The 25,464-nt window shown below is 32.6% G+C and overlaps 10 protein-coding genes across 11 annotated transcripts; 3 read left to right on the top strand and 7 right to left on the bottom strand.

The window, feature by feature from the left end:
• Positions 1-52: 52 nt before the first annotated feature.
• Positions 53-1,689, bottom strand: LOC128386886 (GDP-mannose 4,6 dehydratase-like). The gene is made up of 2 exons (XM_053345995.1): positions 1,301-1,689; positions 53-1,214 (listed from the first exon to the last, which is right to left on the bottom strand). The coding sequence occupies exons 1-2, from the start codon at positions 1,343-1,345 to the stop codon at positions 198-200; spliced, it is 1,062 nt and encodes a 353-aa protein (XP_053201970.1). The 5' UTR covers positions 1,346-1,689; the 3' UTR covers positions 53-197.
• Positions 1,690-3,007: 1,318 nt separating this feature from the next.
• LOC128386883 (transmembrane protein 181-like) lies at positions 3,008-6,203 on the top strand. The gene is made up of 7 exons (XM_053345992.1): positions 3,008-3,139; positions 3,498-4,197; positions 4,274-4,373; positions 4,451-4,737; positions 4,818-5,181; positions 5,468-5,537; positions 5,903-6,203. Exons 1-7 carry the CDS (start codon positions 3,042-3,044, stop codon positions 5,973-5,975), a joined length of 1,692 nt encoding a protein of 563 aa, XP_053201967.1. The 5' UTR covers positions 3,008-3,041; the 3' UTR covers positions 5,976-6,203.
• On the bottom strand, positions 5,788-9,242 carry LOC128386881 (putative mediator of RNA polymerase II transcription subunit 26). The gene is made up of 2 exons (XM_053345990.1): positions 8,632-9,242; positions 5,788-8,282 (listed from the first exon to the last, which is right to left on the bottom strand). Exons 1-2 carry the CDS (start codon positions 8,728-8,730, stop codon positions 6,234-6,236), a joined length of 2,148 nt encoding a protein of 715 aa, XP_053201965.1. The 5' UTR covers positions 8,731-9,242; the 3' UTR covers positions 5,788-6,233.
• A 143-nt stretch (positions 9,243-9,385) lies between these two features.
• LOC128386892 (cytochrome b5-like) lies at positions 9,386-10,380 on the bottom strand. Its single transcript, XM_053346002.1, has 2 exons — positions 10,070-10,380; positions 9,386-9,825 (listed from the first exon to the last, which is right to left on the bottom strand). The coding sequence occupies exons 1-2, from the start codon at positions 10,187-10,189 to the stop codon at positions 9,622-9,624; spliced, it is 324 nt and encodes a 107-aa protein (XP_053201977.1). The 5' UTR covers positions 10,190-10,380; the 3' UTR covers positions 9,386-9,621.
• A 207-nt stretch (positions 10,381-10,587) lies between these two features.
• Positions 10,588-12,465, bottom strand: LOC128386889 (ras-related protein Rac1-like). The gene is made up of 2 exons (XM_053345998.1): positions 12,036-12,465; positions 10,588-11,670 (listed from the first exon to the last, which is right to left on the bottom strand). The coding sequence occupies exons 1-2, from the start codon at positions 12,209-12,211 to the stop codon at positions 11,190-11,192; spliced, it is 657 nt and encodes a 218-aa protein (XP_053201973.1). The 5' UTR covers positions 12,212-12,465; the 3' UTR covers positions 10,588-11,189.
• Positions 12,466-12,640: 175 nt separating this feature from the next.
• LOC128386890 (retinal rod rhodopsin-sensitive cGMP 3',5'-cyclic phosphodiesterase subunit delta-like) lies at positions 12,641-14,132 on the bottom strand. Its single transcript, XM_053345999.1, has 6 exons — positions 13,991-14,132; positions 13,734-13,867; positions 13,547-13,635; positions 13,347-13,475; positions 13,135-13,240; positions 12,641-13,041 (listed from the first exon to the last, which is right to left on the bottom strand). Exons 1-6 carry the CDS (start codon positions 14,006-14,008, stop codon positions 12,945-12,947), a joined length of 573 nt encoding a protein of 190 aa, XP_053201974.1. The 5' UTR covers positions 14,009-14,132; the 3' UTR covers positions 12,641-12,944.
• On the top strand, positions 14,107-15,963 carry LOC128386887 (tRNA N(3)-methylcytidine methyltransferase METTL6-like). 2 transcript variants are annotated; one of them, XM_053345996.1, is made up of 4 exons: positions 14,107-14,242; positions 14,749-15,435; positions 15,500-15,641; positions 15,807-15,963. In XM_053345996.1, the coding sequence occupies exons 2-4, from the start codon at positions 14,860-14,862 to the stop codon at positions 15,959-15,961; spliced, it is 873 nt and encodes a 290-aa protein (XP_053201971.1). In that variant the 5' UTR covers positions 14,107-14,242; positions 14,749-14,859; the 3' UTR covers positions 15,962-15,963. The 2 variants fall into 2 exon arrangements, with proteins under 2 accessions (XP_053201971.1, XP_053201972.1); XM_053345997.1 differs by having other exon boundaries at positions 14,114-14,242; positions 14,773-15,435.
• LOC128386882 (negative elongation factor D-like) lies at positions 15,897-18,687 on the bottom strand. Its single transcript, XM_053345991.1, has 3 exons — positions 18,452-18,687; positions 18,070-18,334; positions 15,897-17,771 (listed from the first exon to the last, which is right to left on the bottom strand). The coding sequence occupies exons 1-3, from the start codon at positions 18,545-18,547 to the stop codon at positions 16,111-16,113; spliced, it is 2,022 nt and encodes a 673-aa protein (XP_053201966.1). The 5' UTR covers positions 18,548-18,687; the 3' UTR covers positions 15,897-16,110.
• Positions 18,688-18,921: 234 nt separating this feature from the next.
• LOC128386880 (acylamino-acid-releasing enzyme-like) lies at positions 18,922-21,796 on the top strand. Its single transcript, XM_053345988.1, has one exon. The coding sequence runs from the start codon at positions 19,368-19,370 to the stop codon at positions 21,606-21,608; it is 2,241 nt and encodes a 746-aa protein (XP_053201963.1). The 5' UTR covers positions 18,922-19,367; the 3' UTR covers positions 21,609-21,796.
• A 79-nt stretch (positions 21,797-21,875) lies between these two features.
• On the bottom strand, positions 21,876-25,068 carry LOC128386884 (gamma-tubulin complex component 4-like). The gene is made up of 8 exons (XM_053345993.1): positions 24,269-25,068; positions 24,068-24,204; positions 23,835-23,997; positions 23,588-23,774; positions 23,356-23,518; positions 23,157-23,291; positions 22,975-23,073; positions 21,876-22,899 (listed from the first exon to the last, which is right to left on the bottom strand). The coding sequence occupies exons 1-8, from the start codon at positions 24,939-24,941 to the stop codon at positions 22,768-22,770; spliced, it is 1,689 nt and encodes a 562-aa protein (XP_053201968.1). The 5' UTR covers positions 24,942-25,068; the 3' UTR covers positions 21,876-22,767.
• Between the last annotated feature and the right edge of the window lie 396 nt (positions 25,069-25,464).

The following is a 25,464-nucleotide window of genomic DNA, read 5'->3' as shown; positions in this document are numbered from 1 at the left end:
AAATGTCGTTTTTACCGTTTTTTATGTCGATCAATAGTTAAAATTGTATTAATACTTAATCAATGATTTCGTTTTATTGATTCACATTCAAATGAAAATCAATTTGATTGATGAATTGTCTTGGACTTAGAAAAAAAAACAAATAGGAAAACAATTTGTTTCCTTTGAGGTAAAAACTTTAGTGTTTATCCTCATCTTTAGGCTTCAGGATTTTTCTTCATTAATTTAATATCAGAATCGATCATTTCTTGGACAAGAGCATGAAAGGTGATCTTTGGTGACCAGTTTAATTGTTTCTTAGCTTTAGTTGCATCACCCAAGAGGAATTCAACTTCAGCCGGACGGAAGTATTTGGTATTCACTTTAACTCGGACAATTCCGGTTCCTTTTTCAATTCCAATTTCATTGATTCCTTCACCTTTCCATTCAATACTTTTACCAATATGTTTAAACGATTCCTCGACAAATTCCCGTACACTGTGAGCCTCACCGGTGGCAATGACATAATCCTCTGGATTATCCTGTTGAAGCATAAGCCACATCGCTTCAACATAATCTTTAGCGTGACCCCAGTCCCTTTTAGCGTCCAGATTTCCCAATTCAATGTATTCCAATTCACCGATTGAAATTTTGGCAACACCTCGTGTAATCTTACGGGTCACAAAAGTTTCACCACGTCGAGGGCTCTCATGGTTAAACAAAATACCATTGACGGCAAACATTTTATAAGCTTCACGATAATTGACCACAATCCAATAACCATAGAGTTTAGCAACACCATAAGGAGATCGAGGATAGAAAGGAGTCTTCTCACTCTGAGGAATCTCTTGAACTTGACCAAATAATTCACTGGTCGAGGCTTGATAAAATTTCACTTTATCAACTAATCCACAGCTTCTGATTGCATCTAAAATCCTTAAAGTGCCAATAGCATCAACATTGGCAGTGTATTCACTTAACTCAAATGAAACCTTAACATGACTTTGAGCAGCTAAATTGTAAATTTCATCAGGTTTAATTTCATTAATTATCTTAACCAGACAAGTTGTATCGGTCATGTCACCATAATGAAGCTTCATTGACCCTTGTTTATGAGTTTTCGGATCTTTGTATAGATGTTGAATCCGAGCTGTATTGAAGCTACTTGACCGCCTAATGACACCATGGACTTGATAACCTTTCTCAATAAGAAACTCAGCCAAATATGATCCATCCTAATCATGAAAGAGTCAAAATAAAACAATCAACAATCAACAATACAGAATAACAAAAACAAAAGAATAACAAAAATCATATTTACCTGGCCAGTGATTCCGGTGATTAAAGCAACTTTACATGTAGACATTTTGATTTGGTAAAGAATTGACTGGAATGGTAATTGTTTCAAAGGTAATAAACAAATGTACAAAAGTGAGAGAGAAAAAGTATTAAAATTGTCACTAATCAAGAGAGCAATTAAAACCAAATTACTAATCAAGACACATATTAAATATTGTAAATATCTAATGTTTGATGTTGATAAAAACCATAAACCGAAATGATAATCACATAGATGGCACTGTTATTATGGATAAACAATGAAATGAAATTGAGATGTTTAATTAGTGACTCATTAATCATGATACGACAGATTGATTGACTCTCTTGATTGTATCACAAATGGATCATTACTATTGTTAGAGAGCAAGAAAGAGAGCTGATTCTTTAATGAGTTTGTAATCATCTGAGTTGCTAAGAGACTGATAGTTGATTGAAACATCAGCTGATTGATTAAAATGAGAACACATTTAAATTGTGATGACAATTTGTTGCTAATTAAAAGTTACCAGTTGATTGTTATCATTTTCTATTATTTTGTTTCATTGAAACACAATTTCACTTGCATGTTAAAATGTATTAGAAGACAATTGGTAATATTTGTCATGTTGTTACATTGAAACAATCGACTAATTGTTTTCATGATTAGTAAATGCTTATTGTTTTATTAAATTAATCTAATCATTTAATGATATAAATATTGGAAACAAATTTGATAATCGCGGTAAAAGTAACAACAATTAGTTTCTGTTGCTCTTTTGATGACTAATTATAATTCAATTGTTGAGATACAAATAAGATTTTAATTACTGATTATAATCCTTCTAGTCTTTGATTAGTTAATTTCTTAATAAGGTGAACTATGTCATCGGATGGACAATCATCTAAACCTCCTTCCCAAGCATCTTCACAATCAACTCCACCTTCATCACCGATACAACAATTAAGTCAAACACCACGATCATCGAGTATAATTAAAGATTCATTGTCAGTTCTGAGTGAATTTGTTAAATCAATTCAATTACATCAACATTCAATTGTCCGAGGAGTGACCGATGAACAGGTAGAGACAAAATCATCAATGACCGTTGACCTTCTCGATGTATTGACCAGTAAAAATGTTCTAACCATTGAGACAACCGTTAAAACTGTGGCTCGAATTGAAACAACATCAGCGAAGAAAAAAATCAAACACATCAACAATTAAACTAATTCACGAATCCCAATCATCTAATTAACCCTCGAATTCAATGTACGCGGGTGTCCCTGTGATTAGCTGCCAGAGGTTAAATTGTAACCATCGAGTTTATCACTTTGACAAGAACATCAATCGATCGGCAAAAACTGAACAGTTCAACTTATCATGCGCTTCGAGAATTGAAAAGTTTCCTCCTCTCTTTCCCTTTCTTTTCCCTTTCTTTTTTCGCCTTCGAAAAATAATATTATTTCCTAGATTCTTATCCAATTTTACCAAAGGATTTTTTTTTGTATCATTCCATATGAAAGAGTAACAATTATCTGACAATATTGACCAGAAATCCGATTGGAAATCTAATTACTATCTTTCTAAATCCATAATTAATTCAATCTTTTCCCATGTATCCAATTAATACAATCTAAACAATTGTAAGAATCTCAAATTGTCCTCAATTAATCTCGATTAAACCTTTAATCTTGTGATAATCAAAAATCAATCACTGATCTTACTTTCAACAATCAACACGATGAGTTTACTATTTAAAACTCGTAATCAATTAAATGATTTTTTCAGTGAATTTCGTCGTTATATTGCTCCAACCTATTATCATGATCGGTGTGAAAGGTAAGTTAATCAATTAATTATCGGTAATCATGATAATCTTTTATCAACTTATCTCTGTAAACACTTGGCAGGTTAACGATTAACAATGTAAACAAAGAGATTAATTAATCTTAGAGATAAATTGTGATCGATTTTCAATTTCAAATTAATAATCAAACAAAAATCATTTGGTTTAAATCAATTCAATTTGCTTCTCAATTCAATCAACCGGAATTGGACAAATTCAATTAATTTAAAAAACAAGCAAACAAAAAGGTTCCGGTGTTTAAGATGTGTCAACCTAAGACTTGTAAAGTTAATTGTTATCACAAATCTAATTGTTTCGTTTAATTTTGACAATTTTCCGATCAACCAACAGGTCACTTCATATGAATATTTATGCTATTCATAAACGGGAGATCTTATTATCTTTAGCTGGTTTTTTATCTTGTTTTATATTACTTTTATTCATCGGACTTGCTGGACCGAATGTCACCAAACTGGACACTCTGAAGGCCTCACAGATATTTGAGAAAGACAAGGTCAATAAAACGGTACAACAAAATCTCCTGGTTTCTGGTCCATTTAGGATCTCGGTACCTGAGATGTCAACCTATTCGGGTTACATTTGCCTTTGGATAACGTTTTATATTAAAGGTGAACCAGATTCGGGTGCTTTTCAGAAAAGATTCACCATTACGATTAACATTGAGGGGAAAAGTACAATTAACAACAATAATCATCATCGTAAAGATACTGGATCAATGGGCTTCGGTGGTACCAATGATACTTTACCGATGGTCAATACCATATTAGAGGAATCCTTTGATTCTGGTGGTGGTCGATATCATCACCTTGATTGTAATGGTAATTCTTGTGATCCAATTCAAGCTCTTCATCTAGAATACTTGGAATACTCTGATTACACAATTACTATTAGATTTGCCGATTTAGAACATTTTAATAAGAAAAATCCAATCACCGATATTCACTTTACTTTCCAATCAATTAATCCATCCTTTACGAGTTTAACTATTTGGTTTCGATTCATCTTTCTAGTGATTGCATTCATAACCTCGGTAATTAACTGATTAAATATTCAACGAGCTGATCAACTTTATCATCTAATCTTTTCATTTTTATCCTTTTCTTCAGTGTTGGTTTAATCATTGTTTGTATCGATATAATTTTGCCGATTGGTCAATGGAGCAAAAATGGACTTCGTTTTTATTAATCGCGCTAATATTGTACAACAGTGAGTTTTGTAATCTGTTTTTTTCTTGACAATTAGTGTTAATTGTTGACTGTTTTCTTCTCTCTCTCTCTCTTTAGATCCATTCTATCCTTTAATGTATCTTTCAAATTCCAAATTTCCTCATATTTTGGAGATTCTGTTCCAAACAACATTCACTTGTTCAGTTCTACTCTTTTGGATTTGCTTTTTCCATGGGATTCGGCAAAATAATCGACCACTGATTCGTTTCTATGGTTTTAAATTATTGATTGTTGGAACTCTCTGGTTAATTATCCTTTACGGTGCCAATTGGTCAAGAATTAAGAAAATGGAGAATCCAACTTTAGATGAAGAAACTGCTTATTCTGGTTCCATGCTGTTGAAGGTCAGATTATCAATAAATTGATTCGATTCATGAAAATCTCTCATCGAACTAACATTTCTCTTTTCATTTTCTACCCATAGACTTGTAATTTCCTCTTTTATCTTCTATTTTTGATCTATTTCATCTACTTGGTTCTTCTTCTACTGACCGCGTTTACGGAACTTCGATCAATGCCATACTTTGACCTTCGCCTTAAAATTCAAACTTTTCTTCTGTGTTTCACTTTGACCATTTGTTTCCTCGAATTTATCCTTTCGAAACCACCGACGGCATCCGATTCGATTCTTGGTAAAACGGACATAACCCAAATTCCATATCTTCAACTGCTCCCGATGACCTATCAGACCACATCTTCGGCATCTTTCTTGTCCATCTTTTCAATTTCAAATCTTTACATTTGTATTGCAGCATATTTTTATTATCCATCATCAGCCTCATTAATGGGTAAGTTTGATTAATCCATTAATCTAAAATAATCCATTGATCCGAATCTAAATGTTTTCAATGAAGCAAATATAATCCATGCTAGGGAAATGGTTAATTGAATTTACAAATAGTGAGACTTGATTGTGATCAATTTTGATTGATTGATTTGAGTAATGAAGAAAAAAAGGAAACAAATCAGTTAATTAATCCTTTATTTCACTAAATTGTTTCCTGTTTTTCTTGTAACATTGATCTCTATTTCACTACTTAATTGTTTCCTTCCGTTCAAATCACAATTAAATAGATTCACGTGTAGTCCGAGACAATCCAACTCTTTCCATGATCAATGATTCTGATGAGGATGTTATTTATGGGTAAGTTAATTTTTTATCCGTTAATTGGTTCACTGAGAAAATTAATTCTCTGAAAAATGTTCTGCTTTTCAAGTTTCCTTGATTGGTCTCAACAATTTAGCCCAAAAATTTGAGAATAGTCAATTTAAATTACTATTCAATTTAGTTTAATATCGTTACTTGATATATATATTGATGTATTTTTGGTTTTAACGCAATTAAATTGATTCGTTGAAAAAAGAGAAAGATGAGAATAGGAATCAACAATTAGTTTCTTATAAGAGAATTAATTTTCATTCATTTTTCTCTTGGTATATTGTGATTGTAAAATTTACTCTTTTTTCTTGATAAATGCTAACACAATTTACTTTCTTTGAATCTGACAGGTCTGATGTCGAGCAACCTTTGAATCAATCAAAATTAATTGAGATGAGAAACGATGATGAGGAAAGTGACTGAGCTGATTGAATGTATAACAATAAGTTAATTGTGCTCAAGGATGCGGGGAAAGGATGGAGATGGGATGATAAATAGAGAGAGAGATAGGATATAACGAACCAGCGTTCATATGGATCAAGCTCGTTGATTATAAATATAAAAATATAAAAAAAGAGGCAAACAAATAAATTTAACTTTGAGAATAAAGTCCTTTTTTCGAGAAGTGAGAAGGATAAAAACAATGTCCAATTTTGATGTTCCATAAATTTTATTTGTCTCTCATCTTTTCGCGTGACTTCTGGTCTCAATTCGATTGTGGCCAACGGACTTGGTGGTCGAGTCTTTTCTCAATTGTTCGGAGATCGATGTTATTGTCTCAGGTGATGATTCGATTGTTCCGCTTTTCTTGGGTCGACGTGACTCACAATTGGTGGATACTGTTGATTGTGGGGCAGTTGTTGTTCGGCGTTTTTTAACATTATCCACAACGATAATATCGGCAACATTGCATTTTCTTTTTCTATCTAATTTATCAACAGGGTTTCCATTTATTGCACTTTTCTCAGGTTTACTATTGATCATAATTGTTGTTAAATCCAATTTTTCTGCTTTTATATTAGAACGCTTTCCATTTGTTAATACTTCTTGAGGTGTTTCCACGATCAAACATGGTTCAGTACTCGATGTTGAACTAGATGCACGATTTGACCGAAGAATACGATCACAATTAACTTTTCTCTCGACCTTTTTTCTGTCTCTTGTATCGGGATTGAGATTAGACAGTTTAGGTTGAGATTTTTTGGATACTTTCCCATTTATAATTGGATTAATTGTCTTCTGATCAACCTTTGGATTAGTATTTATCTTTTCCTTGAAGGTAGTGAATTTGACTTCGGTATGAGATTTGTGGCGGGATGAGGACGATGCCTTCGGGGGCTTTTTCAAAGGTGATCTTTTAACTTCATTTTCATCACTTCTTGATGTTGACTTTTTTGGTGATTTACATGGTCGACCTGAAGTGTTTGTCCTATTTGTCCTTTGATTGGTTTTCAATGTTCCACAATCGGAATTGTTTTTGTTACTTGATTTTATACAATTTTTACGATTCATTTGATTCGCATGCACCAGATCAGGTTCTTTCTTCCGATTATCGACACTTTTTCGAATTATAAAATTCATAGCTCGTTTTCGGCAACTTTGTTGAACTTTACCATTTGTTATATTTCTAGAATTTGTTTTAATTGCAGAGGTAGATGAATTGTTGCTAGTGTTTGATGGCTGTTTAACGGTGGATTTGTTATCGGATAAATTTACGGGATTTATCCCGTTGGCAGTTTTATCGTTGGTAATTGTAGTATTAATACCATTAGATGGTACATTAGAACCATCAGAAGAAGAAGAAGAGGTAATATTGTTAAGAGAATAGAAATCAAGATGAGGTGGCAGTAAATCAGTTCGTTTGAAACACAGGAAAGTTAGAAAATCTTCTGCCGATGGTTTATGTTTGGTGAACAATTCCTTAATTGGAGATAAATCGGAATCACGAGGTTTAAGGTAAGTATTACAATTATATGTAATAGATGCAAATTTCCTCTGTGCCATGATCCTGGGTCGAGGTTTATCACAATTTTCACCATTAACTGTAGGAATTAAACCAATGAGACCATTATCTTTGCCTGAAGGTAAATTGGCACATGGTATCAAAGGTGAAGGTAAAATACCTTTGGTTGTACCATTAGATTGTATTGGATCAATCGTTTTGCCATTTAATTGATTTGTTATTGTTGTTGTTGTTGTTGCTTTTTGTTTATCACAATTAAACATTTCTTTATCCGTAGAATCCAATGAGTAATTCACAAGCTGGCAGTTGGAATTATTGTTATTATTCGGATTTTGACTTCGGGTTCGGATAATCCATTTTGGAGACTTTGGTTTTTCATCATCGTCAATGGGCTTAACCTGGTTCATAGTTTTACCAGAACCTTTGATGTTTTTTGTTGATATTTCCATTGGTTTAGGTTTACCCATTTTCCTTTGGAGCTTTTGGTTTACAGAGGCAGTTCTTGTTCCTTTGGTAGTGGTTTTTGGTGTAGTTGGTAGAGATAAAAGAGGAGATGTGGGTGATGAAGATGAAGAAGATGAGGATGATTTAGATGATGAGGTAGATGTGGTTGATGAAGAAGACGATGAACAATTTACACTCTTGCTCTCATTGCCATTCTTTCGGGCTCTCAAAGCTTCCATTCGAGAGACTTTTAGAGCTTTCCTTAGATCTCTTTCCTCCTTTTCCAATTGCTTTGAAATTGAAGCATCGCTCAAGAAATAAGCCTGTGAGAGAAAGACAGATAAAAGAGAGTGAAAAGAGAAACAAAATGAAAGAGAAATAGAAATAGAGGAAAATAGAGAAAGAGAGAGAGAGAAAGAGAGAGAAAGAGAGAGAAGATGAGAGGTGTAGGAAAAAAGAAGAGCAAATTGAAAATAGGAAACACAGAAGAAAATTAAAAAAGTCAATTAATAACAATTTGTATCCACAATAATCACTTAATTTGTATTTCAATAGATGAAGGATACTGTTAATTAGAAGGTGGTAACATTTAAAATGGAAATTAAATTTAATTACAATTAGAATAATTTAATAGAAAGAGAAGAGAAAATTTAAAAGCAAGAGTAAACTTACCTTCGCTCTCTCAGAGGCTAATCTTCTTGGTCTGGTCGTTTCTCTCTCATCAATCATCTTCCTCTTTCTCTTCTTACTTTTTTTCTTTCCTTTAAACATTTGCTTTCTTCATTTCTCTCTCTCTCTCTCTTTTATCTTCCAATGGCCCACAATTCAATTGTTTCTCTTTCTCACTTATCTTCTTCTCTTTTGGTCAATATTTCAGCCTCAACACACCAACGCATTGGAAATCACCAGAGTCCCGATGAACATTGAAAACTGAATTTCTATCAACACCAAAGATTAAGGAACCATAGGAATTGAAGAATCAAGAATCAAATTAACTAATCATCAAGTGAGAATTTTGGTTCAATTTGACCGATGAGAATTTAGAGTGAAAAGAATAAAATTAAGGCAAGAAAATGGAGACTATGAGATGAGAACCAGTTGATTGTTTACTTGGTGAATGTTTAACTACAATTAATTAACAAGGAACATAAATCAACAGTGGAGCAAATTGATGGGACAAAGGAGATGATGAGAAGATGAACCAAGCCTATTTCCGGAATAATTGGTGAAAGAGGAAATTAAATATGACTGAGAGAGTGAGAAGATTCCAATTCATTGAATCATATTAAATTGTTTAGAAGAGAATTACAATTGTGATGATTGATGGAAATTAACAGATTATCACAAATTCTCACCGAAGGGACAATATTTTTCCTTGACTTTCTCTCAATTAAACAAATCGAAAAGCTCTTACTGCTCATGAGAATTAACAAAGTGGATATAAGTTCAGTTTTATTATTCATTTTTTTTTCTGTTCTGATTCAACTCAGAATTTTTTTTTCTTTACCTCGTTGTCAATTACATTAGGATTTATTTGTATGTATAATGTTTATGAGGAAAGTTTCACAAACATATTTATATATTTATAAGCAATAACCAGCCGATTTCAGGTAAGATGCATCTACAGGTAAGGGAGAGAGGGAGAGAGTATGAGTTGTGAGTTTAGAAAATACTGCAACTTGATTTGGATTCTTCTGTAGTTGTTTTTTCTTTTGATTTCTCGGCGAATCGATCTTCTTCATGAAGTTCACCAATCTTGTATTTTTCCATCAATTCTCTTGCATCTGTTGAATGGCCGACATCTTCAAAGTCTTCGGTTGAATCTCCACCAGCTTTCTCAAGGAGAACTTCTTCACCACCAGGATGCTGAATAGATGAGATAGACAATACACATGAGGAAGAAAAAAAGAATATAAAAAAGAGAATTAGAAAATGTAAGAAAGAAATGCAAAGAGAAAGAGGAAGAAAGAGAAATTGAAACCAAATAAGATTGCTTTTCAAATTCTAATCAACTAATTAGAAAGAGGGAAAAAGCTGTTGAGAGAATTTGGAAAAATTTGGATTCAATTTGAATGGGCAAGGGCAGAATGAGGATGAAATTAACAATTACCTCTTCAAGGAAAGATGTAACATCATAAACACTGTTGTTAATTACAATCCAAGTTGATGATCTATCTTTATGTTGTTCAACTTCAGCAAGACGATAAATTTTAATTTCCCCTGATGACATGATGAGTTACCTTTACAGTTGACACACAAAACGAGCAAACACAACAAAAAGAATAAATTTAACAGAGTATAAAACAAAGGAAAATTACGAGTTAAAGATTAACCAAACTTAATCTGATTTACCTTGATTGTTGTAATCAAATGATGAACAAAAAAACAATTAGAATCACTGAATGATTGCTGTTGCCAAAGTGGCATTTATCAGTTTTGTTTATCAACAAAAATGAAGAAAACCGACTGCGCATGCGCAGAAATGAATCTCCACCTTCTGAATTGGAAAAGATTCCGATTTTTACCTTGATTATTTTATCGTTTTAATTAGATTTCCATTTAATAGTAATCATGGTTAATTTTATCGAGTTTTTGTTACTTTTGAAATTAGTTGAGGGGCTTTTGGGATTGTATGTATGAGTATTTATATGTTTATGTTTGTGTTGTTTGTGAGTGTGGATTTGTTTGGATCCAAAAGTACAGAAAGTGGTTCGAAGAGAGGAAAAGATTAAACTAATTGCTAACAATTTACAATTACAATTTGTTGGTCGAGTGTAATACAAATAGAATCGATTAAAAGGTAAATTTATGATCGAAAATTTGGAAAAATTTTTAAGAAAAAGAAAATAATTCAATTATTTAGAATGTTTTTCTTTTCTTTTCCTTTTCAATTCATTTCCTCTGACAAAAGTTAAATATAAATTAAAAGACGAAGGTAATTATGGCTTTTGTTGTTGTGTGGTTTTCGGTGTGTAAACAATTATCCTTTAAATATATCATATTAATGGATAAATGATTTACTACCATTGACAAGAGTAGTACACAATTATTAAGGTGTAACATTCAGGGAGAATAAGAAAGTTAAACTTGTAAAGGAGACAAGGATAAAATATTGATGATTATGGTTAATTAGATTGATTTTGCTAAGATTGTGGCAACATTGGTTTCCTTAATTTGTGGTGTTGATGATGATTAAGAGAGAAATCCAGATTAGCTAATTGGATTAGAGATCACATAATATTACACAATTTCTTGTTATTGTGATAGGGATGAGAAGCTAAAGGCTTTAGAACTGATCGAACTGCTTCATCGAATACTTGTTTAACACCTCGTTGGGTTAATGCTGAACATTCAAGGTATTTGCAAGCTCGAATTTTGGACGCCATTTTGGTACCTTGTTCACGTTTAATCGGTGCCAATCCTTGGGAGCTTAAATAGTTAAGTGTCTCATTGTCTTCTCTTAGGTCAATCTTGGTACCAACCAAGAGAATCGGTGTATCTGGACAATGATGTCTAATCTCTGGATACCATTTGGTGAGAATATTGTCAAATGAAGATGGTGACACAACAGAATAGCAAATAATAAAAACATCGGTTTGTGGATAACTTAAGGGTCGAAGTCGATCATAATCTTCTTGTCCAGCGGTGTCCCATAGTCCAAGGGTAATGGTCATTCCTTCAAATATCAAAGATGCCGAATAATTGTCAAATCTAAAAGTGAAAATAAATAGAAAATAAAATAAATTAATGCAACGGACAATCAAAATTCTAGTAAACAAAACAGGGAAACAACATTTTCGTTTTGTTTTTAAACAGAAATAGGAAACCACATGATGAGATTTATTTATAACCAGGTAATTATTTTGTCAGGTAAAACTATTTAAAGACAATTTGAGTTAATTGTGTGTATAAATAAATGAAAGGTTGATATTCACACTTGAGACAAAATAATAAATGTAAGGGATAAACTGATGGGATTTTTTTTTCTTCTTGCAGGTTTGTTTTCAGTCACAAATTCTATTGACAAGGTTATGATTAATTGTTGGGATAAAGACAATTTAACAATTGCTACTTACACGGTGGGAACATATTCACCAGGAAATTCCTCCGTAGTGTAACTGATTAGAAGACAAGTTTTACCGACTGTACCATCACCAACAACTACACATTTGATTGGTTTGTTTGTATTACATTGACTATTATTGTTTCCAATACTGTTACTGTTAACAGGATTTAGATTATTAACTTGCATTATTTTATCAATAATGACCGGTGAGAGTGGACATTATACAAGAATAGACATTAATTCAATGAAATTGACACAAAATATTGGAATTAATTAGAAGAATGAAGAAAACAAATTATGTAAACAAAGAGATTGAGAGCAAGAAGTGAACTGACATCTAACATTTGGATCCATTGACAAAGCATTTGCTTAAACGCATATGAATAAATTAGTGACCATAGTAACGAGTTTCGATTTGTTTAATGTGATAATTTAAATTGTTTATCTTCAATCATTTGGTAATTTGGTTAATTTTCATTGTTTGTTTTCATCTCTATGTTATGGTCAATCTGATGGTTGATGGAAAAGATTGAAAATGTTTCCTTTTTATTTTCATTTGTTGTGAAAATTTTGTCAAGTGATTTGTTTTAATTGTCTCACGAATGTACTTAATGATAATCTTATTAAGTGCTTTTTTATAAATCGTTAACTTTAGTTATCATGAGTTGTGTCATTTGATTTGTACCCTTGAATCCGATAAATAATCAGTGATTCTAATAATATTATTGTGATGGTGTAATTGTTGATTTATTGTTGATTGTTGTATTGGTATAAAAAAATTGAATACGGTCCTTTTTTATTGTTGACATAGAACAATTAATTATTGTTTTTCTAAAATGGACAATTCATTTTAATAATGGCAGCTAATGTCATCGATTTTGTTTAAAGCTTTTCATCAAAAGTAGAAAATAAATTGTTGTCACTCTGATGATATTTCTTCGTAAAAAATTTTCATTGTACCAGAATGAAACTCGACATCTTGGTCAAAGAATTTTGTTTCAATGGTCGTGAGTCCACTAGACAGGTAAAGAAAAAGATTAATTATGTTAGAAATGTTGATTTAATTGAATTTACGGTCAATGTCAAGGTCGATTATATGAAATGCTAACCTGAGGGCTTCGAAAGGCATATTGGTAACATTTGGAGAAGAGGATAAAACAACTTGCCAAGTGTAAGCCGATTTCTCTTTGACCTCTCCGAATTCAAGGAACCATTCTAGAGATGAAAATTTAAAAGAATCATTAATGTTGAAATTAAATCTTAATGATCTAAAGGTTGATCATTTAATTGTCTTTAAATTTTTCTAGAGAAATCAACTAACCCTCAAGACATTTATTCTTGAAAAGGATTCGCTTCTTTAGATTAAAATTTTCCATCGGTTCGGCTGAAGAGAAAACAATTTCCATCAATAGATCATTGGTCCGATCGTAAACATCCTTTGTCAAGGTAACTAAAAGAAAGAAATTAATAATTAATGACCATTGATATTATTTTTCTATTCAAATTAATAGTTAATTATACCTTTGAATTCCTCTTTGCTCTTTGTAATGTCTTCTTTGGTTGACCAGAGAATACGTTTACTCTCAGGATCTCTCAAGCTAATTTTATACCTAAAGAAAGGGAGAAAATTAAGAAAAAAGAGAAGCAATTAACACTAATAGATTAACAATACAAACAAGCAAAGGTTAAAATGGATTAATTAACTTACAATTTAAATCCTTCCGCTAAAATTTGCGCTTTGTCTTTTTCTTGTTTAACTTCATCTCCAGCACTTGTTTCACTCATGTTGACAATGTCACTTTGGTTTGGATCATAAGGATGATGTCGTACAGATTTACGTTGCTGAAAAATGATTGTGATTAGTAAATTAGTAAAAATTCAATCCAAAAATCGGGTGACAATTAAGTAGAAAGAAGTAAGAAAAAAATGAGAGAAAATAAAAAGACAATCATATGGTAAGTTTACCTTTCTGGTGGTAACCATGGCGATTTATAAACACTCACTTTTAAAAGAAAAAAAAATTGTAATAATTAACAAAAGTAATTAAATTCTTTTAAAAGGGTAATCAATTAAAACTAAGGTATCAAAGAATAACAATTTGTTTCCATTGGAGAATAGAACAATTGTTCGGCTTTTTTTCTTCTCTAAAATCGGTCAATGGTTTTGGTAGAAAAGAAAAATTCTAAAGTGATTCATCCGTCGGTCCAACGTATTCAGGTAAATATGAATTTCCACCTTCTTTTTGTCCAATTCAACGTCAACTATTCTTTCTTAATCAAGGTTAATCATGTTGTTTTAACACCGAATTAAGGGAATTTGAATTGTTGTTGAAGAGAAGAGGGATTATTGAAATGGAAGTAAAGAAAAAAATTCTTTTATTTGTTATCAAAATACAGAAAAGAATATGAAATACAAGTGAATAGATTGTTTTGATTTTTTTTTCTCTCTTCCTGATACTGTTCATTGATTCCATTTTTATTAGTGATTCAACTAATTCTAGAATTTGCTTCTTCCCTGAATTCTGGTTTTGTAAAAGAATTAATCTCAATCATTTAAATCTACCGGTTTAGTGAACAAGTTAACTCGTTGTCTTTTTTGATTCTCCATATGTTTAAGTATCTTTCTCGATGGAAGAGGTTTCAATTTAATTTCTTTTCATTGATTAATCTTGATTCGTGTCACTAATTGTCTTTCTCTAAATTGTTTATTATTCATTGATCCAGTTTGATTTACTTTTGTTGTCACAGTTTTACTGTGATTTATTGGAATTAATTTCGTCGTTGGATTTTCATTTGGCTAATTTGGTTATTCGTTTTTTGTTGTCAACTTGATCAATGGAGTCGATTAGACAAATTTTACTAGAGGAAAATGTTCCCAGAGAATTAAGTGAGTCAGAAATTGAGAAAATAGCGGGTGATCAATGTATATCTAATTTCCATCGGGCCAAATTGGAACGTGAGGCTAAAAAGAATTGGGACCTTTTCTATAAACGGAATAGAGATCATTTCTTTAAGGATCGACATTGGACTACACGAGAGTTTGTTGAGCTAATTACGGAGAAACAAATTGATTCCAATACGATGGCTGACCAATCAATCAACAATAAAGTTCTTCTTGAGGTTGGATGTGGTGTTGGAAATTTTGTTTTTCCACTGATTAAAAGTGGATATAATTTCTTTTTTCTTGCTTGTGATTTCTCCCCGATTGCAGTTGATTTACTTAAAACTAATCCACTTTACGATGAGAGTAAATGTAAAGCTTTTGTCGCCGATATTACAAATGAATCAGTTTTTCTTGGTGAAATTGAGAGAATGAATTTTCTTGGAAAAATTGATCTAATTAGTTTGGTTTTCGTTCTGTCAGCTATTTCTCCTGACAACATGGATTCTGCTGTTGATAACATCTTCAAGGTATTTTTCCAATGAGAAACTTTTATCAACATTCAATTAATTTTCACTTAAATACTTTCTTCAGGCTCTTAGTCCTGGTGGAATTGTTTTGTTCCGTGATTATGGTGTTTTCGATCATGCGATGATCCGTTTCGCTGATGGTCACAAAATAAGTGATTACTTTTACGTTAGACAAGATGGTACAAGAGCTTTTTATTTCACAAAAAGTGAGTTGACTTGAACAATTTGTTTACCTTAATTTGATTATTCAGCGTCTTGGATTTAAATTTCTTGATTGAAACTATTACAACAAAAATCAGTCGAGTGAGAAAAATGTACAGAAAAAATATTGATTTGTATAGATTTAAAAATAATGTTTTTCGCTTTTGCAGAGAAAGTGTTGGACATTTTCACAAAAAGTGGGTTCGAATTAATTTCTAATGAATTTGTACGAAAAGAAACTGTCAACAAAAAAGAAGGTCTATCGGTACCCAGGATCTTTATTCAATCCAAATTCAGGAAACCTTTCGATCCTCAAGAACAATGAATTTTCTCAGGATGAGTTTTGTTTATGTTCTTGAGTCACGATTTTCGATGATTTTTTTTTTTGATGAATTGCACCGGGATGAGATTTGATACAGTTGATTAAAAGACACTTTTGCTAAATTGAATATTTTGGTTGGAAAGAGGATTTCATCATGTTCCTCCTGTTTCGGTGATAAATTGTGAGACCAAAGTACTTTCATGTTCTTTCCTCATGTTACCGGTAATCTCTTCATTTTCAACCAGTGGTAAAAATATTTGAACAAAGTCTGGAGTATATGGAGGACTAATTACATCAAGAACTTCGGTGACAAAATATCGTATGAGAGATACATCAGCAGCCTGTTTCTGCCATAAAGATTTCATATAATTTACAACAGGTACAACACAACCTCGACTTAAAACGTGAACCATACGGTCGATGAGCATCTTTTTCACCTCCAATTGAACCAAAACATCTAACTCGTCATGTGGAGATTCAAAGAGATGAATCAAAAGATCTAATACTTTGTTGTGTAATGTGTTGTGACAAGTGGCAACTTCATCAAGAAGAGCCAAGTGTAAAGGTGTGTGTTCGGTGGACAACTGAAAATAACTTCGATCACTGACCAAGTACTTTACCCATTCAATGATACCAAGAGCGACAACAGGAAATCTAATACATTGATAAAGTGTATTGAGTTCTGGAAGTAATTCGGACGATCCTTTCTTTTCGTTACTAATTATGTTCACTTTTTCGATTGCTTGATTGGTGGCCTTTAATTCTTCCCGGTTAATATTCTTACGAACACTTTTTTTCCATGTCTCGTGAACACTTGTTGCATAAGCTAATAGATAAATGTATTTAGGCTTGTGTTCAGGATTTATTTTCGATGTTGGTCTAAATATGATGGTCAAAAGGAGATCAAGAAACTGTGGTATACGAAGAAGATCAACCGGCGGTGGATCAGGTGCCTGATATGCTTTGGCTAATACAGTTATATCAGCTGGATTAAGATTGTTTTTACTTAACATGGCTGCCAAAGCTTGTGTTACTCTGAGGTGAGCCCAAGCTCCATTTAAGGCAACAAGAACTGGGGTTGCATTGTGTCCATCTTTAGATGCTCTTTGGGTCACTTCTTGTAAAAGTCTTTTGATTATTGTACCTCCTTTGTTTTCTTGAGATAAAACATGCAAAATGGCACAACTGTAGAGAAAAGTGTGTTCACTGTGACAAACCATCTTAGTAAATTCATCGATATGTTTTTTCATATAATCTTCACTTCCGTCGAGGAAATTGTTTACTGATGTCTTCAAAATCCGGGCAAACACTTCCAATTGCTGTGAAGCTGTTGATATACTTGTGATTTCACCCTGAAAACCGGCGTCTGAGATCAATTTAATGGTAAAAGTCAGCATAAGACAGTCGGGATAATCTTCGGCTAAACGATAAATAAGTGAACGCCATGTTGGATGTTCGATCATCTCCGTCAACCAAATAGGTGTTTTGATGGCCTCATCGGCGAAAATGGAATCAGCTTTTTTGGGATCGAATCGTTTCATAATCATTTGTTTAAGATGATCTTCAACTAGTGACTGAACTTCTGCTATTTTCATACCAGTCATAATCAACCATTCGGCTAAAAGGTTCACTGTTTGAGCTATTCCATGGTAATTTCCAGATAAAAGGGTCACAACCTCTTCTGGACTACCACCGGCTTGGAAATATCTTTTCAATTGACTAATAATATCTGGTTCCATGATAAAATCTAGACTAGAAAAAAATTTGTGACATTCTTCTCTGATCTCTCTGTTTTCAGTTTCTTGTGCCACAACTAAAAAGAAAAGAAAAAATGTATTTCAATTCATTTGAATGTAAAATTTTGAACCAGTAACATGAGATAATAAATAAAAAGGTATTGACTCTGAACGAAATCAACATCATGGTAAGAGTAATGCATAAATTTGGGGAGACTAAACTTCAGGTAAGTATCAGATGAAACACAGAAAACATGTGAGAACAGACTTGATGACTAACAATGTCAATCTCTTTGATGACTAAGCGGCATTTCAATTTTATGCTTATTTAGAGACTAGTACATGAATTAGATTGAGGAAATTAATGATTCTTACCATCAACTGCATCATAGTAATTCGTACTTTCATCCCCAGATTCTTCTTCAGTATCACTATTACTATGATATGCAATGGTTGAACTTGTTTCCATTCGTTCTGGTTTAGGTGGTGATGGTGGTGGAGGTGAAGGTGCAGAGATTGGTGCATGAATTTGTGTTTGCTCTCGAGATTCAAAAAATTTACTTCTACCAATTGAAACAGGTTCAACTATCGTTTCCATTTTTTTCTCTTCAATCAGAGACTTTTTATTTTCTTCAATTTCCTAATATGATGGAATAAAATGAATAATGAAAAGAAAAAATTAGACAATCATTGTGAAAGAAAAAAGTGAGACATCTAAAAAGAAACACATAAATACAAAACCCCGCGTATAACTTACCCGTTGAATTGGTTGAACATCTTTAGTCTTTTTATTTCTGGTGCTTCCTCGAGTAGGAGCTGTTCGAGCTCCTCTTCCTCTCTTACCTTTTAACATAGTTTAAGAATGTAACAAAGAGAAAAGAAAAAATAAAATGAAAAGTAATTAATTAATTGTCACAATAATCAAAATGAAAGAAAACAAAATGTCTTTTCCAACAAGGCTCTTGTTATTTTCCCTTCCAACTTGTCAGCCTGACAGCTCGTTCCCTCTATCGATTAATCGATAATCGATCTCATTTTCTTCTCTTTTTGTCTTTCAATTAAAACAGAAATTAATTGTTACAATAATCATTTCATTAATTTTAGAATTTATTTTAACTTTATTAACGATTGAGTGATAAGACTAAGTGATTAACGATGAAATTTCCATAATAAACACAAGCTTTGAGCTCTCATGATCGTGAAAAGATGATGTAAAGTCATGGAAACCTAAAAGTGAGTTTGTTAAATCAATTGGTTGATTGAATAAATTGACATGAAAGAAATGTTAATAACAATTGTGCTTCTTGTTTAATGATAAATTGTTTAGTATTTTATTCATTATAATCAAGTGTTCAATTGAAATATGTTGGAACTTTAAAAGTCCATTAATCTATTGATTCTGATCGAAGATGCTTTTTCTATCAAATGGACACAATCAGACATTCGCCTCAAGTTGTGGCTTTGAAAATCGCGGCTCATTTTCTCTGTTTATGGTTAGATTTCTGGTTCTTGATCAAAGAGTAATTTAAATCTTATTGCTCTTTGTTCTTGATTGTTGGTTTAAAGTTACATAGTTAGTCATTTGGGTTATCTGAAAGACCCACTGATTGGATTAGTAATTGTCTTCAATTACGCTGTAGACTTTCTTTGTCATTGTTTGATTCTTTTTCATCATGTCTTCCCGTTTAATCAACTTGTGTCGAGAAATTAAAGGTTTGCCTTCATCTAATTCGGTGGTGATTGACAATTTGATCAACATCTTCACAAAATATGGTTCAACTGGAAATGCTGTATCAGCTTCGTTACTTCCTATTGGATCTTCATCAATAAACTACAATTTAAGAGTAAACTATAGTCAAGTTGATTTGATTTCTGTTGAAAAGAAACAATTTTTTTCTGATTATATTGTTAATCTGCAAGGTGACGATCTGGTCAATTCTATTACTCATGTTTCTAGTGGTCAAGGTGTGGCAAGTGAACTTTGTCGCATTTCAACTTTCGATGGTAAATTGACAGCGATTGTCCGTGACACCAGCAAAGATGGGAAAAGTGGTCAAGTCATCGAATTTTGGTCAAAAAAAGGTCTACTCAAGACTTTGGATGGAGGAAAAGATAAGAGTTTTGGTACAATTCATTTGTTTGAGACATTTGGTTCTCCAAAATGGTCTCGTGATGGAGCTAAATTGATGTTTATCGCTGAAAAATTTAAAACAACAAGTGGATTTTTCGGTGATAAGAAAAAAAGTGATGATAAAAATGGCGACAAGGAAATAAGTGAAGGTGAAGATGTGAAAACCACCGGTCAAGGTGATGAATATCTAATCAAGGAGGATTGGGGTGAACAACTCGAGGGAACTTGTCATCCGATGGTCTATATAGTTGATCTTAACGATGATTACAAGATACGGACCATTGACATACCCGATGTATCTTGCAGCGAAGGTTTCTGGATCGACAATAAAACTATTGGATTCGTCGGGATAAAAGAGGAACCTCGTCGATTAGGTCTCATTTTCTGTCCAATTAGAAAATCATGTCTCTACAAATGTGACTTACGTGATCCCGAATCAGATCCTGTCATCATTTTCGGCGGAAACTTTGATCAATCAGTAAGAAGCCCTCGAGTCAGTAATGATTCAAGCAAGATTGTTTTCTTGGTCAATCCATCTTCAGGTCCACATTTTGGTGCATCATCATTGACCCTTCTCAATTTGAAAGATGGACAAGTCAAAACTCTGATCGATGTCGGAAGTTCACAACTTAATGAACCCGATGCACCAACGACTTTCGAAACATTTTATTCCCTTTATTTACCTAAAAGGTGTTGGACATCAGATGATAAGAAAATAATCGTCAACCCAGAACTTGTTTATCGAGCTCATATTTTCTTGGTTGATGCAGAAAATGGTCAAAGACAACTCATTCCAGTCGAAGGGGGTCAAGTAGTTTCCATTTTAGATTTTCGTGATGATATAATTGTTCTCAATTTAACTCAACCGAATATGGGATCTAATATAAAGATTGGTAAATTGAAGAACAATCAAATAACCCAATTAACATCAGTCGATCCCGATTTGGTGGTGAGACGAGATGAAATTGACTTCAGATGTGACAAGATATTGAAAAGCGATTCAACTAATGGCCAACAATTAATCACTTGTATTCTCATCGGACCCAAAGAATCTTTCGGCAAACCCACCCCGACTATATTAATTCCTCATGGTGGACCCCATAGCTCATTCGTTGCCACTTACATGCCAAGAGTTGCAATTATGGCTGAGGTTGGATTCAAAGTGATTTTGGTTAATTACAGAGGATCTGTAGGAATAAATTCAGCTCACGATAAAATTTTATGTGGTAAAGTTGGTGAATTAGACGTTGCCGATTGTATGGAAGCCTTAAATTATTACATTGATCGGAAAGAAGTCGATAAAAATCAAGTCTGTTTATATGGTGGTAGTCATGGTGGTTTCTTGGTTACACATTTGATTGGTCAACATAGCGAATTTGGTTTTCGTGCTTGTTGTCCCCTCAATCCCGTTACTGATCTTGCCGCCGGTTTCTCAACATCAGATATCCCTGATTGGCATTTAGTTGAAGGTGTTGGCTCACTGGAATCTTACCCACTGACCACTTTACCTTCATCAGATCTTTTGTCAAATCTTATGCTCAGATCTCCAATTGTCCACATCGATAAAGTCAAAACGCCAGTCCTAATGGTCCTTGGTACCAAAGATAAACGAGTTGCTATGTGCCAAGGTTTAGCTTATTACTATGGACTAAAAGCCCGTGGAGTGGCCACAAAGTGCCTTGTATATGAAGACAATCACAGTATTGGCAAAACATCTCATGGTTTAGACGTTGAGATGAATTGTCTTCTCTGGCTCCTTGATCATCTTTCGCCAAAACAGTAAATCTGTTTCAAAGACAACACAAACTTTATTAATTGCTTAATGTAATATTTTCATCTTCAGAATCAGTTGTTACAGTTTTTGATAATTAATTTTCTCAACATCTACTTTTTTAATATATTGTCAGTATATTGTCATTGTAGTAAATATGATTACAATCGGAGTATTCAATGAATTGAATCAAAAATTAACTCGCAGAATAAACTCTCTCTCTTTCTTCAAAAGCACATGTTTTAATGTTATGAAAAAACACCAATAATTGGCAATTAATGATTAGTTGAAACGTGAGACTTTAATTGATTGTCAGAATAAAAGTTACAATTAATTTGATCAAATAAATAACGAAATACAATCAACTGTAGATGTTAGTTTATCGGTGAATTTCATGATGAATCGGGTTCCATCTTAACTTTGATTTCCTTTTTGACCTTTTTCTCGGGTTGATGAATAGTCGGTGGTTGCATTAACGAGAGCTGATGTTTAATTAGGAGAAATAAATTATTGTCAATTACCCAACTAGATGAGTAAATTAATGGTAATTGAAGACGAAACAATAAACCACCAAACGAAGCAAGAACTGCGATTATCGGCTCAGTACCAATCATCTTATTTTCTATTGCATAGATTTTTCCGTGAACAATATATTCGTATGATGAGTATTCGGGTAGAATTGATGAAGTGTCCAATGGGTCAACTCGAGGAATAGGGTCACCATTTTCGGCGAAATCGACAACAGGATCTTGTATTTCCTTAACTAACAAAACTTCAAGAGTTTGACCGCTGGTTACTTTGAACACCGAAGACAAAACATCGAGTAAAAGATCACTTTTGGTTATTTCACCTTCACAATGAATTCTGTTGACATTTTCACCGACAACATTATCACAATTATCATCAATTACAATAAAATTCTCAGAAAATAAAATATTAGCAGAATCCATTATAAAAGAAATTGAGAAAGCAAAAATTAACCTCGTGTGCAGGAACCACAATTATTAGTAATAATTTATTACTGCTTCTAAATCATTAACTTGAGCTGATTTTTTTCGGCTCGAAACTTAATGTGAGACTTTATTGAAGTTAAGTGTATCGGAAATTTACAATGAAATTACAAAGTAAAACTATCACAATATCAAATATGAATATTTTTCATTGGGTTAAATCAAAAATTTCTTGATTGATAACCTAAACATTTATGAATTTGAATCACAAGATGTGACAAAGTTGGACAAATGGAATAGGATTTAAGGCTTGTAAATAAGCCATCCAATTTGGAGCACAATTGGCTGAGTTCCTGTTAGAATGGAAGAAAAAAATTGAATTAATTGTGGTTAAGTAATAGTAGTTGGAAATATAATTAATTCAATACCTTTTCAAGATCTTCAACATTTTTAAAGGTCAGTTTATCGTCCATTTGATTACAAGCTTTACCAATGAATGTGAAAAGATCATTCAAAGTCATGGAAACCTAAGAGTGAGTTTGTTAAATCAATCGACATGAAAATAATTAGTAACAAGCTTCTTGTTTAATAAATTGTTCAATCAACTCACTGCATCAATATCCAATAACGATTGTGTGACCAGTTTAACGACAAATTGATGATGAGTTTCAATAAGAATCTCAATATCCTGACAAGATTCAACAACGCAAGTAAATTCATAATAAAGTCTTTCAATTACATTTACCTATTTGTAGATGAGTAAAGAAACAATTAAAATACGAAATTGATGAAGAATAGTTTCAACTTGCTTTATAAAAGTAGTATAAATGTCCAATAATTAATAACAATCGATGATGAAGAAACCAATAGATCGGTTTTTTATTTTTGTTCTTGATTAGCGATCGCCAGCCTTCAGTCAGAGTTTCTTTAGCTCGATATAAATTTACACAGAAATTGAAAATTTTGTTATATCTATTACAAAGAGAAAAATAGAATTTGGTTAATTTGATTATTTAGAAAAAAAATTCGAAACCAACAAACCCGATTAGGTGATCATTTCTAATGATGGACTTGACAGTTTCTGGGAATGAAAATTCAATAATAGTCGATGGCCATTTATTGTAATCAACTGTTCCCGCCAGTTTAATACTAATACAATTAGAAACACGTTCCAGCCTTTCGGAACTGTAAAAGTCCATCAGCGTATTACTAAGCGAAAGCATAACTCCTGTAAACAACGAAAAGAGAACAATTAGAATTTAATTGATTTACTAATTTGGATCTTTACCTTTTTCCAACTTGCGTCGATTTGCTGGTTTTTTTTGTAAAGTTACGAATAAATTGTTGATGAAACATCCTAACAAATCTTCATTTCCCGCTAAGACAAAGTCTTTGATCAATTTAAGGTACATTTGAAGATTTTCTTTCTCGAAAACATGTCCAATCGAAATCTGTTGAATCGAGAGAAAATTTTCACCATGATAAGTTCTCAGAGATAGAACTAATATTGCTAACACTTACCTTGGCACAAATCGTTCGAATTTGCTCAATCAAAAGCTCGAAGTCCAATTTCTCAAAAGTAGGCTTTTCAATGATCGATTGATATTGTTCCAAAAGTTCAGCTCGTTTATCGTCAAAAATTTGAGAGAGAGAATCACCTAAATATCAGAAATTAAAGATGATTATTTTCCGTTTTAATTGTTTATCACCGGTTACATTTACCTTTACAGGTGAAGCTTCTGACAACTTTACCGGCGAAATAGATTTTACTACAAATACTTTGACTAAGAAATGATGGAAACAGTGAACCTGAGAGAATAATTAATCCTGAATCATTTGATTCAATGAAAAATTTTCCCTTCCCTTGGTCACTTAAGTGACCATAAATCATCCAATACCAAATATCATCAAACAAAGGTTTCGAAGCGATTTTGTACATTCTTTCAAAGATTAACCGGGAAAATGGATGAGGTGAGAAACACTTTTTGTAAATTGAATCTAAAGTTTCCATGGGGTTGGTTTTCTCCGATGTTTCAAGAATCTGTATAATATCTTGGTGAATTGGTATAAATCTTCTGAGTTTACTGAACGCGGTCAAAGACAAACACGGATCATCAAGCTCATTTTCCAAACTTCGTACATCCATTTTGTAGAGTCGCAAGGCCTCGTTGATACCTTTGAATAGGGAACGTTTATAGCGACAAATCTCATTCTCATGAGTCACAATGAACCTATTGATCGTCGAGTAAAGGTCACATAATCGGATAAGATTCTCAATTTGATCGACTTGAGCAGGATGAAGGTAACATTTAATTAGATCGGGACATGATTTGAATATGGAATCGGCTCCTTCCAAGGCATGGATCAGCTCTTCAAATGGTATTTTGGGTAACATTCTACAGAGAACGAAGGTCACTTCACATTAGGTCAACATTTCGATCAATTTGAAAAAATCAATAAAATGAGAAAAAGATCAACAATTAAGGAAAAAAAATTTGTTTTCTTTTAAACTGAAAACAAAAACAAAGTTTGAAAAAAATAAAAACGGTTTCGGTTTTTTCGCAGCGCCAAATTCAAATCAACGATGAAAATTTCTGGTTAATCAAACATCTGATTAGATAATTGGAATCAGATTAATTTTTGCAGAAAATTAAATTGTATTCAATTCACAAAACTTTCCTGAGGAAAAATTTTCCAAATGTTTCTATTTTAATAAACACAATTTGTGATGAAACAATTTGTATATTTTTAGTAACAATTAAAATCTCAACGAATAGAAAAACTTGAACAATTTAGTTAATTAAAAAGTTTTCTTGTTGAATTGTTGCATTCCAATTAGATTAATTATCTAATTAGAGCAATGACATAACGTGGATCACAAGATTATGAAAGCACCGAAGAATCAACCAAATGTTACA

Source organism: Panonychus citri, unplaced genomic scaffold, assembly GCF_014898815.1.
Source record: "Panonychus citri isolate SS breed McGregor unplaced genomic scaffold, ASM1489881v1 Contig00077, whole genome shotgun sequence".
Classification (NCBI taxonomy): domain Eukaryota; kingdom Metazoa; phylum Arthropoda; class Arachnida; order Trombidiformes; family Tetranychidae; genus Panonychus; species Panonychus citri.
This window is presented reverse-complemented; position numbering and strand designations above follow the sequence as displayed.

What these genes read in the sequence shown, in the direction of transcription:
- LOC128386886 (XM_053345995.1), bottom strand. Translation starts at nt 1,345, where the DNA reads ATGTCTACATGTAAAGTTGCTTTAATCACCGGAATCACTGGCCAG. An exon ending in TCACCGGAATCACTGGCCAG is followed by an intron (nt 1,215 to 1,300) that starts GTAAATATGATT and finishes TTTCATGATTAG; the next exon opens with GATGGATCATATTTGGCTGA.
- LOC128386883 (XM_053345992.1), top strand. Translation starts at nt 3,042, where the DNA reads ATGAGTTTACTATTTAAAACTCGTAATCAATTAAATGATTTTTTCAGT. An exon ending in TGATTGCATTCATAACCTCG is followed by an intron (nt 4,198 to 4,273) that starts GTAATTAACTGA and finishes CCTTTTCTTCAG; the next exon opens with TGTTGGTTTAATCATTGTTT. An exon ending in ATCATCAGCCTCATTAATGG is followed by an intron (nt 5,182 to 5,467) that starts GTAAGTTTGATT and finishes ACAATTAAATAG; the next exon opens with ATTCACGTGTAGTCCGAGAC.
- LOC128386881 (XM_053345990.1), bottom strand. Translation starts at nt 8,730, where the DNA reads ATGTTTAAAGGAAAGAAAAAAAGTAAGAAGAGAAAGAGGAAGATGATT. An exon ending in TAGCCTCTGAGAGAGCGAAG is followed by an intron (nt 8,283 to 8,631) that starts GTAAGTTTACTC and finishes TTTCTCTCACAG; the next exon opens with GCTTATTTCTTGAGCGATGC.
- LOC128386892 (XM_053346002.1), bottom strand. Translation starts at nt 10,189, where the DNA reads ATGTCATCAGGGGAAATTAAAATTTATCGTCTTGCTGAAGTTGAACAA. An exon ending in TTACATCTTTCCTTGAAGAG is followed by an intron (nt 9,826 to 10,069) that starts GTAATTGTTAAT and finishes TCATCTATTCAG; the next exon opens with CATCCTGGTGGTGAAGAAGT.
- LOC128386889 (XM_053345998.1), bottom strand. Translation starts at nt 12,211, where the DNA reads ATGCAAGTTAATAATCTAAATCCTGTTAACAGTAACAGTATTGGAAAC. An exon ending in GGTGAATATGTTCCCACCGT is followed by an intron (nt 11,671 to 12,035) that starts GTAAGTAGCAAT and finishes TTTCACTTTTAG; the next exon opens with ATTTGACAATTATTCGGCAT.
- LOC128386890 (XM_053345999.1), bottom strand. An exon ending in TTAGCGGAAGGATTTAAATT is followed by an intron (nt 13,636 to 13,733) that starts GTAAGTTAATTA and finishes CCCTTTCTTTAG; the next exon opens with GTATAAAATTAGCTTGAGAG. An exon ending in CAAGAATAAATGTCTTGAGG is followed by an intron (nt 13,241 to 13,346) that starts GTTAGTTGATTT and finishes TTTCATCTCTAG; the next exon opens with AATGGTTCCTTGAATTCGGA.
- LOC128386887 (XM_053345996.1), top strand. Translation starts at nt 14,860, where the DNA reads ATGGAGTCGATTAGACAAATTTTACTAGAGGAAAATGTTCCCAGAGAA. An exon ending in CTGTTGATAACATCTTCAAG is followed by an intron (nt 15,436 to 15,499) that starts GTATTTTTCCAA and finishes TACTTTCTTCAG; the next exon opens with GCTCTTAGTCCTGGTGGAAT. An exon ending in AGCTTTTTATTTCACAAAAA is followed by an intron (nt 15,642 to 15,806) that starts GTGAGTTGACTT and finishes TCGCTTTTGCAG; the next exon opens with AGAAAGTGTTGGACATTTTC.
- LOC128386882 (XM_053345991.1), bottom strand. Translation starts at nt 18,547, where the DNA reads ATGTTAAAAGGTAAGAGAGGAAGAGGAGCTCGAACAGCTCCTACTCGA. An exon ending in ATGTTCAACCAATTCAACGG is followed by an intron (nt 18,335 to 18,451) that starts GTAAGTTATACG and finishes CCATCATATTAG; the next exon opens with GAAATTGAAGAAAATAAAAA. An exon ending in TTACTATGATGCAGTTGATG is followed by an intron (nt 17,772 to 18,069) that starts GTAAGAATCATT and finishes TTTTCTTTTTAG; the next exon opens with TTGTGGCACAAGAAACTGAA.
- LOC128386880 (XM_053345988.1), top strand. Translation starts at nt 19,368, where the DNA reads ATGTCTTCCCGTTTAATCAACTTGTGTCGAGAAATTAAAGGTTTGCCT.
- LOC128386884 (XM_053345993.1), bottom strand. Translation starts at nt 24,941, where the DNA reads ATGTTACCCAAAATACCATTTGAAGAGCTGATCCATGCCTTGGAAGGA. An exon ending in TCGACGCAAGTTGGAAAAAG is followed by an intron (nt 23,775 to 23,834) that starts GTAAAGATCCAA and finishes CGTTGTTTACAG; the next exon opens with GAGTTATGCTTTCGCTTAGT. An exon ending in AGAAATGATCACCTAATCGG is followed by an intron (nt 23,519 to 23,587) that starts GTTTGTTGGTTT and finishes TCTTTGTAATAG; the next exon opens with ATATAACAAAATTTTCAATT.